Genomic DNA, 15,265 nt, shown 5'->3' with positions numbered 1-15,265 from the left:
CCCAAAATTTAACCACTATTTGCTGTTTGCTTTTACTGCAGTAATTTAGTTTCTCAGCCAGTGCATTCACATGAAGCTTTCATCACAGTAAACTCAGTTATTCCTGTATTAAATTGGGAGCTCCACCTAGTGTTGTTTATGACCCATTCCAAGAGGAATTGAAAAGCAGAGAGCTAGTCATAACATACAGCTGCTCACTGCTTGAAAAGCAGTTCCTTGCACACCTTGCAGACAGAACTGCCACCCATAGCTCCAAGCTCATTTTCACTGCCACTGACTACAAATAGCTCTCAGGGCCTTACGCTTACAAAATGTGCCAAAAATCTTGTTGAAACAACAAAATACTGGTTTAAAAAAATCTCAGGGAGACAAAGGTGCCAGAAGTCCTCTGGCAATTTACTTAGGTGCCCATTTTTGATACTACTGACTGGATAACATTGCTCTTATTGTGACATAGCCTTTCAGGCCTATGACTCGTTTCTCAGGAAGACTGTTCCTCCAGTGTGGACCAAGCCTACAGATCAGCAGATGGCTCATCCATTCCTGTTATCTTCCCCTGGTGGGGAACTTCTGAAGCCTTTTGGAGAAGAGTATTAAACTGCCTTGGGCCTTTGTCTTCAACCCACTATCACTTTGGACTGCACTTCTTCTAGCATGACTGCAGCACCAGCTTAGCTTTGGCCAGGGTTATGAGACACGGCTGCCTCACCCCATGCAATACTGCAGTTTATGTTGAGGAACTAGAGAAACACAGCACAGGACATTGGGAGGTTTCAGAGGATCCTTTAAAAGAGAAAGCTACACTATTTCATTTGAACCTGGAATCATGGAATGGGAACCTCCAAAGGGCATTGCCACGATGATCCAGCTTAGTCACCTCAAAACCAACTTGATGGCATTGAAGTGGAAACTTCACTTGGCAGAAGTTCATTGGCATCTTTAAGAAGAGTTCACCCCATCATCTCTGTTTTGATTTTAAGTCATTATGCCTATAGATTTTTGAGCAGTTCACTTTATGACTCTGAAAACAAACATTTAAAACACAGTGCAGTTACCTGTAAGCATTAATGTAATCCTTTCTGTGTTGCAGAAGAAAATCTTTCAGCTTTCCAATGTGAGAAATCTAAATAAAGAGAAATCAGAATTAAACTTCAGTCAAATAACTGGTTATTTTTATGTTCGAAAGCTCAGTATTTCACCCTTCACACATGAATTTGTGAAATTTTATGACTCTAATCACAGAACAATTTTTGGTGTAGCCTAGGATGCTGCTTATTTCAGAAAATGAAGGAACTCCAGAAATCTAGTCTAATTGGCCATGGAAATGAGGAGATTGCCAGGATGACTTTCTTGGCAGGTCTTGAAGGAAACTTGATGGAGAGGAAGAGGAGGGGGAGCAATATATACATTAGTGGTGTATATCTTCAGAGGGGAGGGGCAAGGGGAATCTCTCTAAAGCATATTCTTAAATATTCCTTAATAATTCAGTCTAAGAAGGCATGCAAGGAATTTGACAAAATGCTAGTTGGTTTAGTTTACAATCAAAGTAGATGATTTCCTCAGTGTATCTAGGCAGGAGGAGCATCAGAAGCTGTTCAAGTCTTAAATCCAATTTTCATGCAACTGTTCCTTGCAATTAAACAAACAAAAAAGAACAGAGAAAAGATTGGATAAATTGAAATAAATAACAGAAGGAATTAATCTTCTAAGATCAGCAGCTATTTGGAAAAAAGAGGGAAGGAAAATGTACTCAGTGAGACCAGGGTGATTTTTTTTTATACCTAAACCCAAGTGTTTCCTTGTGCAAATAAATATGCATGCATTGCCCTATTATTATTTGCTATTTCATTTTTACTACAACTCATCATGTTAGATAAGAGTTTTCCCAGTGTTCATGTTTAAAGTTTTCCATGCATGGGAACTTCCATCCCGTTCACAACAACCAGTTCTGTTTGTACCTCCAGCAGACTCTAAGTTTCCTAAAGCATGTTAGCACCATCATGTGCAGCAAGAAAGGAAATGCTGAAATCACTACAAGATCAATGAGGCACAAAGAGTAAGCTAAACCATTGTGCAGATGTTCCTTCTCATTGCCACTGCAACACTTATTTTTTTTGCACAGCAATCTCTTTCAGCTCAGACTTGGTCAGTCAGGAAATCTGCTGAATAGGTAAATAAAGTTTGCCTATGAAAGCAAAACATTTTAAATGGTCAGATAGTGTTTCAGTAGAACAATGGTATTTAATAAGCAGAAAGAAAGGACTACAGAAGGCAAAGTAGAAATGTAAAACAGAGAAACACATTTCAAGACACTTACATTAATATGTGAGCCAAACACTAAACTTACAAAACAGACTAGCAACATTTTATAAGTAACAAATCTTGATATTGCTGCAATAGCTACAATTTAGGAGTGATTAACAAGCAGAAAGAATCAGAATGACAAGCAAGAACACTGTCTTACAGTAATTAATTCATCTAGTCACAAAGAGCATTCTATTTAGGCTAAAATTGTCATCGTGTGTTTGAATTGCACTGACCCCACTTTGCCTCTCCTTCATTTGTGAAGCTATTTTCATGAATTTAGAATGACACCATTATGCCCATACTCACATCAAGCTCTTGGTTCCCAAGATTTGCATCAGAAGTGAAACTTCTTGTTCTACTTTCCCTCAAATTCTAACAGCATCTTCTGTGATCCTGCACTGCTATTTCTCTTTTGCCTTTCCTTACTGTGTACTACTGGCAGAGTTTTGAATTCAGTTTATCATTGCTGTATCAACAAAATTCAGCCATTTTTACAACAAAAAAGGTGGTCTCACTAGCATTAAAGGGAATGTGAATTTTATTTATTGGGGCAAAAAAAGGGGGTTGTGGTACAATGCTTTAATCTTCTGCAGACACAAAAGATCCCTGGTCATACAAATATAAATCCCAAAGATATCTCCAGGGTCATGAACCTGCAATTACTTTTGGGTTATCAGAGGCACACCATACACTCTTTACCAAGTTATCAAGCTCCAGCCTAAAGGTAATAAAGTATTTCCCTGTTCCAAGTGAATGGCTTTATTAGAATCCCAGTGCTCTTATAATGAATAAGAACCATTAAACTGTTCTTGCTTCAAAACTATCCATTCCTTTAAAATTTCTGCTTGCATGTGTTTGAGTTTACTGCCAATAAGCCTATCTACCTCTAACTTCTGTGGCCTCAGGGAAAAAAGACCTCAAGCTTTTCATTCCTTCTCACAAGGCAGTTCTGAAGTTGCCTGACCCACAAGCTTTACATTTGCTCCAGTTTGTATCCATCCTTTTCCAAGGCAATTTAACAGAAGGGCATTCAGTGGTGTTTGTAACTCAGTGTAGATACCCTTTCTCCCACTATTTTCATTGCTTAGTTTCAAGTATATTCTTTGTTCCTGTCTCTAAATAGGTATCCTACTGCTTAATTTCTTCTCCTCACAACTCCAGACCCCAGAATCATTCAGGACTTGCTGTAATGTACCAGGCTTCTCCCTCTCACATTCCCTCATCATTATGCTTTACTGATCCATCTTACTCTGGGATTGATTTTAAAGCCTTATCTAGTATTGTTCTTATTTTGGGGACTGCAAAATATAACCATGCCTCTCTTCAGCCCAACACTTCTTTCAGCATGGAAGCATTGCTCCTGCTTATTCATCTTACTCAGCTGGCCTTTTCTCTGCTAATCTCCTCTAGACTTCCAATTGGCACTTTACCAGACACTTTACCATCGGACACCAGATCATCCTAATGAAGGAAAAGCAGATTAAGTATCTAGTTGATTGGGCATTTTTAGTAACAGAGCAAATTATACTGCATTGCATCTGACTTTCTACTTATCCTTTTCCCCTTAAAATCTTTTCTGAATCCTGGACCATTTCTGGGTCAAGCTATTATCAGTTTTCCTCCACAGACATAATTAGAGGCATTAAATTTGCTTTGCTCTGATCACACAGTATCATCTTTGGTTCAATGTATTTTCATTGAGAATAGGTGCCTTCAGAATCTGGAATTTTTCAAATCCACAGTGTCTGAACTCAACCCAGAGATTATCTGAAAACCACAATTAGACTGCAATAAAGTTCTGAGATTTTGTACAAATTCCCAATTCCATGCTCTGGTTCCCTGTAGGTATCTTGCTTTTAAAAGCCTGCTTGGTCTGTGGCTTTGTCCCTGATTAATTTAGCCTAGGGACCATGCCTAAACTACTCTTAACTTATTCTCCAGTTGCATGACAAATCCACTTTTTTTTGCTAATTCTCTTTTTATTTACATAGCTAAGCAATATTTTAACTTTGGGGAGGTTTAATACCATTAGCTAACTCAGTAAATTTTGCCAAATATGGCTTTCTCTCTACAAAGTCTTCCCTCCTGCAACAGTTTTCTTGGCCAACCTCTCTATATCCCCCTGATTTTTACTGCCTCTGGGTTAAATTTTTGTACCTTCTCTCATTAACCTTTCAAGTAGACCTAGAACAATTTTTAACTCCATTTGCATTTCAGCATATCCATGTTTTTCCACCCCATTTACCCATCCATCATAACTGCAACTTCCTATTTGCTGAATACTCCTGTTTTCAGAACAATTATACCACCAGTTGATGCAGCCAACAAAAGGATAGATTTGAAAATGAAGCATAAACAAATCTGAGCTTTGGCCTCTTGTCATGGTTCCCATTTTTGGCTTCTGGAAATCACCTTCCTCCTCCTCTGAAAATCTGAAGCCTCTCCTTCAAATAATGAAATTATTACCTTTTTGCCCTGAAAGGATAGGAGGGCTTAGAGAAATGTCATTCACAACTGCAGCACTCTTGCATTAACATCAGGGCTAAACTTATGGGGAAGAACACTACTGAACTCCAGATGTGACTAACTATGAGAATCACTTAAATCCACCTATCCATCCACTACTGCCAACATCAGTTAAACTATTCCGAAAATAAATTCTCTCCCTTCTGTTCACTAACAGAATATGGAGGGTTGGGTACTTTCTGACACAAAGACCACTTAGAGAACTCCAGGCTCTTCCTCTTCTCTTCCCATTCAAAGTGGCACTACCTTTAGGATCAATACCAAACATCAAAATGACTTCTTAAAAAAGTTCTTCTGGAAATGGAGGTCAATAGTGATCAAATACAAAGAATCCATTTATTTTGTTTCAGCTCCACAAAAACCTGCTTCAGCACAAGGAAGGGCAGAAGCTGGACTGCACCAGTTGGGAACTTCCTAAAAGCACCATCTACCATCAGAGGAGGTATATTTAGTTATGACTGAAGAAACTTAATGTGATAACCTCCTAAGGTCAGGAACTCAATCTGGGGACCCAAGGTGTTATTTAAAAACTCCCAAGTGTAGCTCTGATCAATAAAATACACATTATTCTCAAGGCTGAAGCAGTTTTCTGCTGGGTGTCAACAAAAGTGTCAAAGTCACACAATTCAAAACACTCTGCAACCTTTTTTAAAGTTGCTGTAGGTTCCAGTTTGCACTTTACAAGGAAGCCAATTTTTTTTAACTACCTGTGTGATGCCTGTACCCGTGGTTTATTGTCACTGTAGGTTTTGTTAAACAACTCCTATTAAAACATTAAAGTAAATATTGCAGATAATGCAGGTCCAACACAAAAGGAAGCTGTGAATGGCTGCCATCTGCTACCACAGGTGGTTTGCACAGCTCTATTTATACTCAGGGCCTTCACTGGAAATAGTAGTTGTTCCTCTATTCAAGATTTTTCTTATGATTTCAGGGCAGGATATATTTTTAAATCAGAGAAAGAGGAAGCATCATCTTCAAAGGATGCGTGTACTTCAGAGCAAATGCACCGACTACGCTTCCTCCAGTATCTTAGCAATATACACAACATCTCTTTCCACTCCCCACAAAGAATTGATCACTCATGAAACAGTAGGTTCCAATTTGCATACGTTTAAACCCACTGCAAGGAGCAGCAGCATTGTTTACTATTCAAATGATTGGAGTAGGCTCCCGTGACAGATTGTAGGGAGAAGTCAACGGCGCTGAATAGTCATTTTCACTGAACAAACCTAGGGCTTTATCAAGTTTACTCCTCCATCAGAACAATGAGCAGCTACTTCTTACCACATAAAACTGCTACGCTGCCACTGCTACTTTAAGACATGATAGAAAGGCTCTTGCAAAAGGAGTGAGAGATGTGGCATTTACTGTTGATTCAGCAGTACTGGCAAGCGCTGCTGATGGAAGTGTATTATAAACCACAAAAATAAACTTTTCAGTGTGTTCAAATCCCCTGATCTTCAACTGCATTATCTAAATAATTCCATCCACAGATTCACAAAAAGGTGACTACATTTTGCAATCTGCTGCCAAAAGCAGAAAACTTAACACTGTTTTAATATTAATAGCTAAAGGCCTATCATGTTTTCAGTTCCAGTCAACCCCAGACATACCCAACTGCATATTTCAGAAGAAATGAAGAATTTCAGGAAGACATTAACTGATGTACAGGGACTGCATGTTTCCAAACAAAGAAAACCCCCAAACCAAAACCAACCAACCAAAACCACACACAAACCCAGTAACAAAACCCAGCCCCTCCCACCCCCCAGTCTCAGTACTAGCAGAAGATGCAGGTGTAAGGGCATAAAACAAAAAAACCCAAATAGAAAGGAAAATATAAAGAGAACTCAAATTTATAATAAATAAATTCTTGCATTAAGAGCTTGGGCTCTTACCTATCACAGTTGGGAAAGACTAGTTATAAGAGTTTTGAGGTAGAAATTACTACGATGGGGAAGTTTTCCACTATGAACTATCTTACTTTTTAAAAACGCAGCAGATGAAAGGTAGGTGCCACACAGCTTCCTTTCTGTTATATTTTAAGCACTATCAGCCCACTGAATGCATGCAGGCTCCTGCGGGATGTTGCCTGAGAACAGCCAGTTTTGCGTTTAAAATACTGCTGCCTGGAGTCTGTGTTTCAAAAACTGCAGCTTTACAAGGACGAAATTTTATCATCCCCTAATACAGTGATATGCAACAAAGATCACACAGTTAAAATAAGCCGAAGATTACATTCAGAGCCGAAGCTTCAGAGCTGAATTTTATAGTGGGAAAAGCTTAGTTAAAAGGGTTTGGCTGGTGACGAGGTGGTCGGCCATGAGGTGGTGCTGTCCTACCACAAGTCATTCCAGAGGAGCACTGACTGCTGCCTCCGAACGTCAACTGGCCAGTTTGCAGTTGATTTGTCTCTTGAGGGGATACATTTGGTTTAGGTTTCCCCAGCAAACGTGAAAGTTTCTCAAGTAGGTCACGCAGATCAATTGCTCTCGTAATCTGACACCCAAGAGAGCAAATAATCTCTAAACTGTGGCATAGGGGTGGCCTGATTCCTGAAGTGGGTAGCAGGAGGCAAGGAGACAGCCAGCCTGGCTACCCTAATCTCAGGAAAATTGTGACTTTGTTCAGTTTCTGCTTTACATCAGCATATAAATTACAGCAACAGAAACAGGCAGGGAAACATTCTAATTGCATTTTATTAGTAGTCTTGCATTGAGAGCAAAGAAATTAACATCACCAAGAATGGAGGTGGTGGATTAATAAAGTGTGTGGTCCAGGGCTTAAGAACATTCAATATGGAAGTAACAGGATTTAAAAGCACAAAAATAAAGTCTGAGGAATTCTGAGTCTTCATGGTAAAGATGGTACAAAGCTTTTCAAAATCGTTTTAAACTAGAATGTGTCATATTGTCAGTGCTTTTGTAATGTCAAAGTGTTGGGCTGTTTGGAGGTTTTTTGTTGGTTTGGTTTCTGGGCTTTGTTTGGGACTTTTTCGTTGAGTTTTTTTGCTTGTTTGCATTTTTGGTTTTGTGGTGACTGGTTTTTTTTTGGTTTTGTGGTTGTTTGGGGTTTTTTTTGCAAAAGCAAAGTAAAATTTGAAGGAATCACTGCAGAAGTGTGCATCAGCCATTGTGAGAGAGTGGAAGAGACAACCTGCAAACTATCTCAGGCAATATTTGGTGATCATTAATAAAGCCATTAAGAAAGCTCTAAACTGCAGGAAGAAGCAAAGCAAATTTCCAGACACCTGGACTGGAGCAGCCTAACAGCAAATTGGGGAAGAAAAAGAAAAATAAAGAAAAAAGCACAGTCTTGCAGAAGAAAGAAAAAATAAGAGGAAGTATTTTTTGGTTGGTTGTTTGTTTTTTTAATTCTTGATTTCCTTATCATGTAATTGTAAATACTGCCTCTGGTTTGCAAACTGTCACACATTGATTTTGGCTACTGTCAGGTCACATTGGAAATATCTGCCCTCTGAGGTGCACCTTAGATAGCCACTTCGTAATTTTGATTTTTTTTATTCACTATTTATCACACAAAGAGGGAAAGTTGGTAGTAAGTAACTCGCTGTAAGCCTAAAAGCCTCACATTTCATCTTACCATACTTGAAAGATCATCCAGAGCTGGTGTAAGATTTGGTCAAGTGCATGATGACAAGATGATTTTGGGAATTTTGTAATACAACAGCAAACCACTTTTTGTTCAAGACTCTTTTAATAAAAGTAAAACAAAGAGCTAAGAGCTTGAAAGCTCCAGGTGCCCACTGACCAAAACAAAGACTGCAAGCACCCAGTATATTATCAGTGGGTGATGTTTTACTGGTGTGTTATTTAGGGATGAGGTTGCTGTATGCTTTAGAAGTGTGTAGGGTACCTACAACAAACTCAAAATGAATGCATAGAAAAATTATATTGAAGCCACTGAACTTTTTAAGATGGAAATTATCATAGCATCAGTCAGGGTTGGAAGGGACCACAAGGATCATCTAGTTCCAACCCCCCTGCCATGGGCAGGGACACCCCACACTAGATCAGGCTGGCCAGAGCCTCATCCAGCCTGGTCTTAAGACACCTCCAGGGACGGGGCCTCAACCACCTCCCTGGACAGCCCATTCCATCCTAAAGTATATTGTATATTCTTAAAAACATTTCAGCACTTTGTATACCTCAGACATTTATAAATGCAGGGGGGACAAAAGGTCTTATTTTATAGGATAAGTATTTATAAACACTGAATTTCACTCCTGAACCAGAGACCTGCAATACATGTAGGATTTAAAGATAAAGAGGTCTCTGTTAATTTTGTCACTGTTTTCTTGGTCGTGTGGGAACACACAATTTGGATTCAGAATATTGAGATGTGTTTCTGTAAATGGGTCTGTGGAGAGTGAACAGGAACATGAGGTGGCCCTCCAGAATAAACTAACAGTAAGATTTCCACAATGTAATTTCATGCTAATTGTTTTTAGTAACCAGTCCTCATTTTTTCCCTGTGGAAACAAATACTTTCAATAATAACATAAAATTTAAAAAGGGAAAAAAAGGCAACATCTGATGTTAATAAAAGCTACTATTTCCCTTTCTCTTGTTCATTGTCCAACTCTAATCATAACTTTCTTTAACGTTTATATTTTCACACAATCATCCAAAACCTCACTGACTAAAATATAAACCCCCACAACAACTGTGGGGAATGTTTTGGTTGGGAGATAAAAGTGAAGTGGTCAAAACACGAATTTGCAGTAATTGGCCTTCACCATTGCTGTTCAAATGCTCCATTTACAACCTTTCAGTAACTGCACTCAACTCTGCTTATGCCTTTCTTTAAGAGATACTTTTCTTGTCCCTTGTTCTCACAGTCTGAAGTCATTTAGTACTACCTTTTCTTGACTCAAAGATCTTTTGCAATATAAAGAGATTTCCAGTCTCTTTTAACAGAAACACAGTTAATAAAGGTTACTCTGCCTGACCATCATCCCAAAATTCAGGATGCAAGTTTTTGCAGCGCAATTCAGTGAGTTACATCCGCAAGCACTTCCCTTTGGGACTAAACTGACTCGGCTTCAGCAGAAGCCATCATGAGCACCAGAGCAGCTCAGCCTGTGCCAACGTGCTCTCTGCTGAAGCCACAGCTGAAATGCAGCCTTCCTCTCTCCCTCCCACACACTGCAGTCCCACGTTTCTCTGCCAGGCCCTTTTCATTCACAGTTTCACCGTTTTTGGGGTGCATGTACAGGAATACACCTACACAGTGGTGCAACGCAAAATGACACAGCACTGTGTGTCACAAAATCCTGCCACTCTGTCAAACACAACCCAGGGGCACAAGCACCATTCTGTTTTGCTAGTGTTTTTCTGGATTTTCATCATGGGCACAATGTGTTCTTAGCACAAAACCCCTTTTATTGTATTTCAACACCTGCATTTGTATCATGCAGATGAAACATTACCTTAGTACTTGCCCTAGCATTTATGCCAAGAAAGTGACTCCTCCATTAAAACACTGGACAGGACCAACGAAACACCCAGTTGGAATGAGATGTTTATGATTCTTTATTTAAAGGACATGTGTAGATCAGGCACAAAAGCAAATAAATATACCAGAAAGAAGCCAATTCTGTACACATTAAGATTTTTTCACCCATGTGCTTTAATGGTATCAGACAATGGATTCTTAGATATAACAGGAATTCCCAAAACCTTGATCAGCTGCCTTTTATGTTAGGAACTTACTGGGCCCTGGTCACTCTAAGTCTTTCCATGGCTGATGGAGAATGATGCACTGATAAAGGCTATGTACAGCTTTGGTACATCTGAACACAGATCTCTTCCCTGCCGCCCCACTTCACATGGATTGCTATGTTGTCTTTCCTGAGCAAGCTACTGTTACAGTACTAAGGAAGTAGATGCAAAAAACCCTTTTCTCCACTACTCCTTGTAACAGCACAGTTGTGAGGAAAACAATAGCATTTAAAAAAAAAAATCCTTTTAACAACTTTTGGACCACAGAGAGGTGCTAACAGAATCAGTCTGAAATCCAGCCTGTTAATATTATCCCATTCCCTCCACTCTGTCCCTAAGTAATGGAAGTGTCCTATAAAATGGTCATTAAGGCAAAGCATCACAGGCTTTTAACTCTACAGAAAAGGGCTAGAAGGCCTTGAGCACAAGCCCTATGAGGAGAGGCTGAGGGAGCTGGGGTTGTTTAGCCTGGAGAAGAGGAGGTTCAGGGGAGACCTCTTTGGTGTCTACAACTACCTGAAGGGAGGTTGTAGCTGGCAGGGTTTGGTCTCTTCTCCCAGGCAATCAGCACCAGAACAAGAGGACACAGTCTCAAACTGCACCTGGGTAAGTTTAGGCTGGAGGTGAGGAGAAAGTTCTTCCCAGAGAGAGTTGTTAGCCCTTGGAATGTGCTGCCCAGGGAGGTGGTGGAGTCACCATCCCTGCAGGTGTTCAAGAGGGGACTGGACATGGCACTTGGTGCTATGGTTTAGCAGTCATGAGGTCTCGGGTGACAGGTTGGACTTGATGATCTTTGAGGTCTCTTCCAACTTTACTGATTCTATGATTCTGTATCAGAGCACTGGCTGGCTTAAAAGCATTGCTGAGAATAAAGGCAACTTAAAAGCATTGCTGAGAATAAAGGCACCTTAATGTGTCCCCACTCAAGAATCTTCTGATGCAGCCAAAGTCCAGCTGTAAGATTTGAGAAGAACGCCCTCTTTCAGAGCACTTAAGTGAACTACCAAATGACCACTAGCTTCCCAAGGTAATGAATGTATGATGTGGCATGAAAAAGTGTCCCTGAACCCCAGCATTTATCCTCTGGTTTACTTGTGATCTACCTAGGAGTATCTGCCAACTGGTTTGGCCTATGAAAAAAATGGTCACCCCTCAATTAAGGGGAGAATAATTTCAACTTGAAAAATTCTAATTGATAGTCACACAGAAATCTCTCCCCAAAAAGTGCTTGCAGAATCTGAGAGCAGTAAACCTCAGCTGTAATTAAAAGGAAAAAATCAATGCCATTCTTTCAGATCTGAGTCATGCTGACAATTCAAAAGTGTATTTTTAATCACTGCAAGCAGAACCTCCTGACAAGAATTTGAGTTGTGAAGGAAGGCCCTTTTCCTTTCTCACTTCTTCTCAGCCACGGATCTCAGTACTATTTTTTAAATGTCCATTTCCTGTAATTTTGGTAAATTTGGGGCATAATTATTTTTACATTTTTATGATGCCTTTGGGGTACCATTACAAATATTTTTTAAGCATTTAAACTTAGAAAAATAAAATTAAGTAATAGCTTCTCTTAAGGAAAGGCTGTCAACCCAGCTCTGAATAAACGATCCCTTTTAAAAGCAATCGAGAGATTTATATCTTCGGTAACCATAGAAATTAATCTTGAGCTGAAACAAAATAGAGTAAAGCACAATTTATTTAATGGAAATCAGAACACCACCATTACAAATGAAAGTTGGATTTCTGGTTTTGTTTTTTTTTTTTTTTTTTAATTCAGCAGACAGCTTTGTGTGCTGTCGTAAAAAGTGGCCCATCAAGTAAAATCTTACAGCTTAATCACACTCACTTAACCAATTTGAACAAAGCATCTAAATTTCTGCACATTTTAATTTTTACTCAAGACAGATGTCAATCAGGAAGGAAAAATGTCAAGAAGGCTTTTCAGATTAAAGAAGCTGAAGTTAAACGCAAGAAACATTTTTTAATGATAAAAGCAATCACGAGAAACTGTTATGACACTGTGAGGCAAGTAAGAGCACAGCACACAAAAGTGCTATGAGCTTTTCATATCAAAAAGTTTGGGAATAGAAGAGGACAAAAAACCCAAACCAACCCAAACAAAACCCCACACAAACTGGGAAACATTTTCATATGTCAACACGGCTAAAAAAAATAGCACACATTGAGGGCCCAGAGTGTACTATTCCAAACTGATGCTTGCTCTTGCAATATTATTATTATTAGGCAGCTGAAAAGAAACTTGGATATGATTGGGGTGAGCTAAGCAACTTTGTAATATAGGGCATGTGAATAGGGATCATCCTACCCAGTGCTAACACAGGAGATACCAGGCTGCCCAGAGAGGTTGTGGATACCCCCTCCCTGGAGGTGCTCAGGACCAGGCTGGGTGGGGCTTTGAGCAACCTGGTCTAGTGGAAGGTGTGCCTGCCCATGGCAGTTGGAACCAGATGATCTTCATGGTCCTTTCCAACACAGACCCTTGTATGAATCATTCTATGAAAGATGTAAGCTTCTGGTCTCCTTCTCTCACCCCAGTCTGTAAAGGAGCTTGATCTAGGAGACTCAGGCAAACTCAAAGCTCACGTGGATGTAAGAAAGCTTGGCCTGTAATATAAATGTGAAAGATGAGACAATGAAGGGAACTTTGCAAGGCCACACAAGACACTTGACCATATAAATCTGTTCCCATCTCCTACCTAACTCACCTGTTTACTGCAACAGGCTACTTCTCTGCCCAATTCTGAGAACATTATGTCTATCTGTACAAAGCCTCAAATTCATAGGAGTCCACACCTTAGTATAGTGATAGGTTTTTGATGGTAAGCATGTGCAGGAAAGGAATCAAGTGGAGAAAATACCATGAGTAAAAAAAAAAGTGACACTAAAATTGTGAGAACAAGAATTCAACAGAAATACAACAGAGCCAGAAACAAATGCACATGTTGTCAAAAAAAGGTAAGAGTTGGAAGTAACAAATGAAGGCAAAAGAAAGCTATTCCTTTAAAATGAAACAGGAGAAAATGGGGTGACTGCTGAAGAGCCATTAACTTTTTGTCAAAGTCAAATCCAGAGGAATGATAATATAGTTAATGTTCCCTTTAGATTTAAAAAATGATCCTAAAAGGAAAATTAAATTCATTTACTGGAACAGAAGCAGATAAAAGTCACATGCTCACCACCTGGTTTAGAGCTCAGAGGATGTGGATACAATTGTAAGAGCCAATTTCAGGAATCTGGTTTGAAAACAGTCAACACAAAAATATCCACTGAGGCACAGAGCACAAATGTTTTCCCTTTTAAAATGTACCTTTCCATGAAGCTGGGAAAAAATAAAGTTGTGTGCTTTTTTTTTTTTTTTAAATAATAGTGCTGATTGGGTTTCTCTTCCATTACAAATACAAAATGTGTGCTACACACCAAGCAGAAAAGCTCTTGGGCAGGATTGGTTGTATGTGACCCCCTGCAAGAAGTTGGGTAGTTTCTTCCAACAGTCGCAAAACGAAGTCCTCTTGCTGATGAGCAAAGAGGTGGAATTGTATCAACCAATCCTCACCCAGGACAGAGTGGACAAGGACATGAAAAACTCTCAAGAGAGCCTACAGAAAGTAATTTTTCTATTTTTTGCTGTAGCCCAATTTGTCTGTTGTAGCAGGTGTCGCTCTTGTGACTGTTACTGGCCGTTGCAGCTGGGGTGAAGAGGAGGCATGCCACTACACCTTAGGACTAAAATTATCTAGATCAGACTAAATACAGTGTAAAATCTGGGCTTCTCGATTCAAGTAACTACACATTAAATGCACTGCATTAGTTTACTCTCAGAACCCACTGAATCTAGCTTTTCTTTCTGAAGCTCTTTGCAACACTGAAGCTCTATAAAATGAAATGGAGCACAAGTGACCAATTTGGCATCCTAGATGTAGCACAATTTTGTTACATAAATTATAAGTTCAGATATTTCTATCAGCCATCCTTACTTCCAATTACAAACTCTGGTGGTACGCTGAATGGTAACATTAACTTCATCAGCATTTCCAGGTGTAGTGTCTATTTCTTATTACGGTGCTAAGAAGTGCCCACTGTTTTTACACAGCGTACGGTCCTCCCTTCTTTGATAAATCTAGTAAAACAAATATGATTGTACAAGAGATTGCAACATTCATCATTAGCAACAACTGAAAGGTTGTCCTAGCTCCTGATGTGGAGTTAAGGAAGGAAGGAAACAAGAAGTTCTCAGTGCTTTTGTAAATAGTATTTTGATGAAGGACTGAAATTGAGCCCTGATTTCCTGACTTCTTGAGTGCATGACAGTCCTCCTTTTCTGAAATTAAAAAAACAGACTAATGTTATGTACCAAGAACTACTATGTTTCCTCATCATCTACTATTACAAATTTTGCTTTTCAATTACAATTATGAAAAGAACTTGATATATTTCCATATTGCATTTTCGGAACACTCTCATTCATTCAGAAAACTACCATACACTACCAAGAAACCCACCGAAAACCCAAAGCCCCAAGGACAAATATTAGAGAACTTTTCCCATGCTTATGAAATACAGAGACAAAATACATTCAGAATAATCAGTGTAATCTCTTGGGCCTCTCAGCTTTACAGTTATGCCACATTTCCTTAGATCAGTTTTTTTCTCAAGTGTTACAAGGAAAA

The 15,265-nt window shown here is 39.3% G+C and overlaps 1 protein-coding gene across 2 annotated transcripts in view; it reads right to left on the bottom strand.

Moving 5' to 3' along the window:
* Window positions 1–15,265, bottom strand: part of STX18 (syntaxin 18) — a 47,581-nt gene that overhangs the window by 20,948 nt on the left and 11,368 nt on the right. For both annotated transcript variants that reach the window (XM_054172418.1, XM_054172419.1), the window contains exon 2: window positions 1,056–1,123. In XM_054172418.1, coding sequence (XP_054028393.1) covers window positions 1,056–1,123 — 68 coding nt within the window. The remainder of the gene's footprint in view (window positions 1–1,055; window positions 1,124–15,265) is intronic.

The sequence above is a fragment of the Dryobates pubescens genome, chromosome 23, assembly GCF_014839835.1.
Source record: "Dryobates pubescens isolate bDryPub1 chromosome 23, bDryPub1.pri, whole genome shotgun sequence".
In the NCBI taxonomy this organism is placed as follows: domain Eukaryota; kingdom Metazoa; phylum Chordata; class Aves; order Piciformes; family Picidae; genus Dryobates; species Dryobates pubescens.
This window is presented reverse-complemented; position numbering and strand designations above follow the sequence as displayed.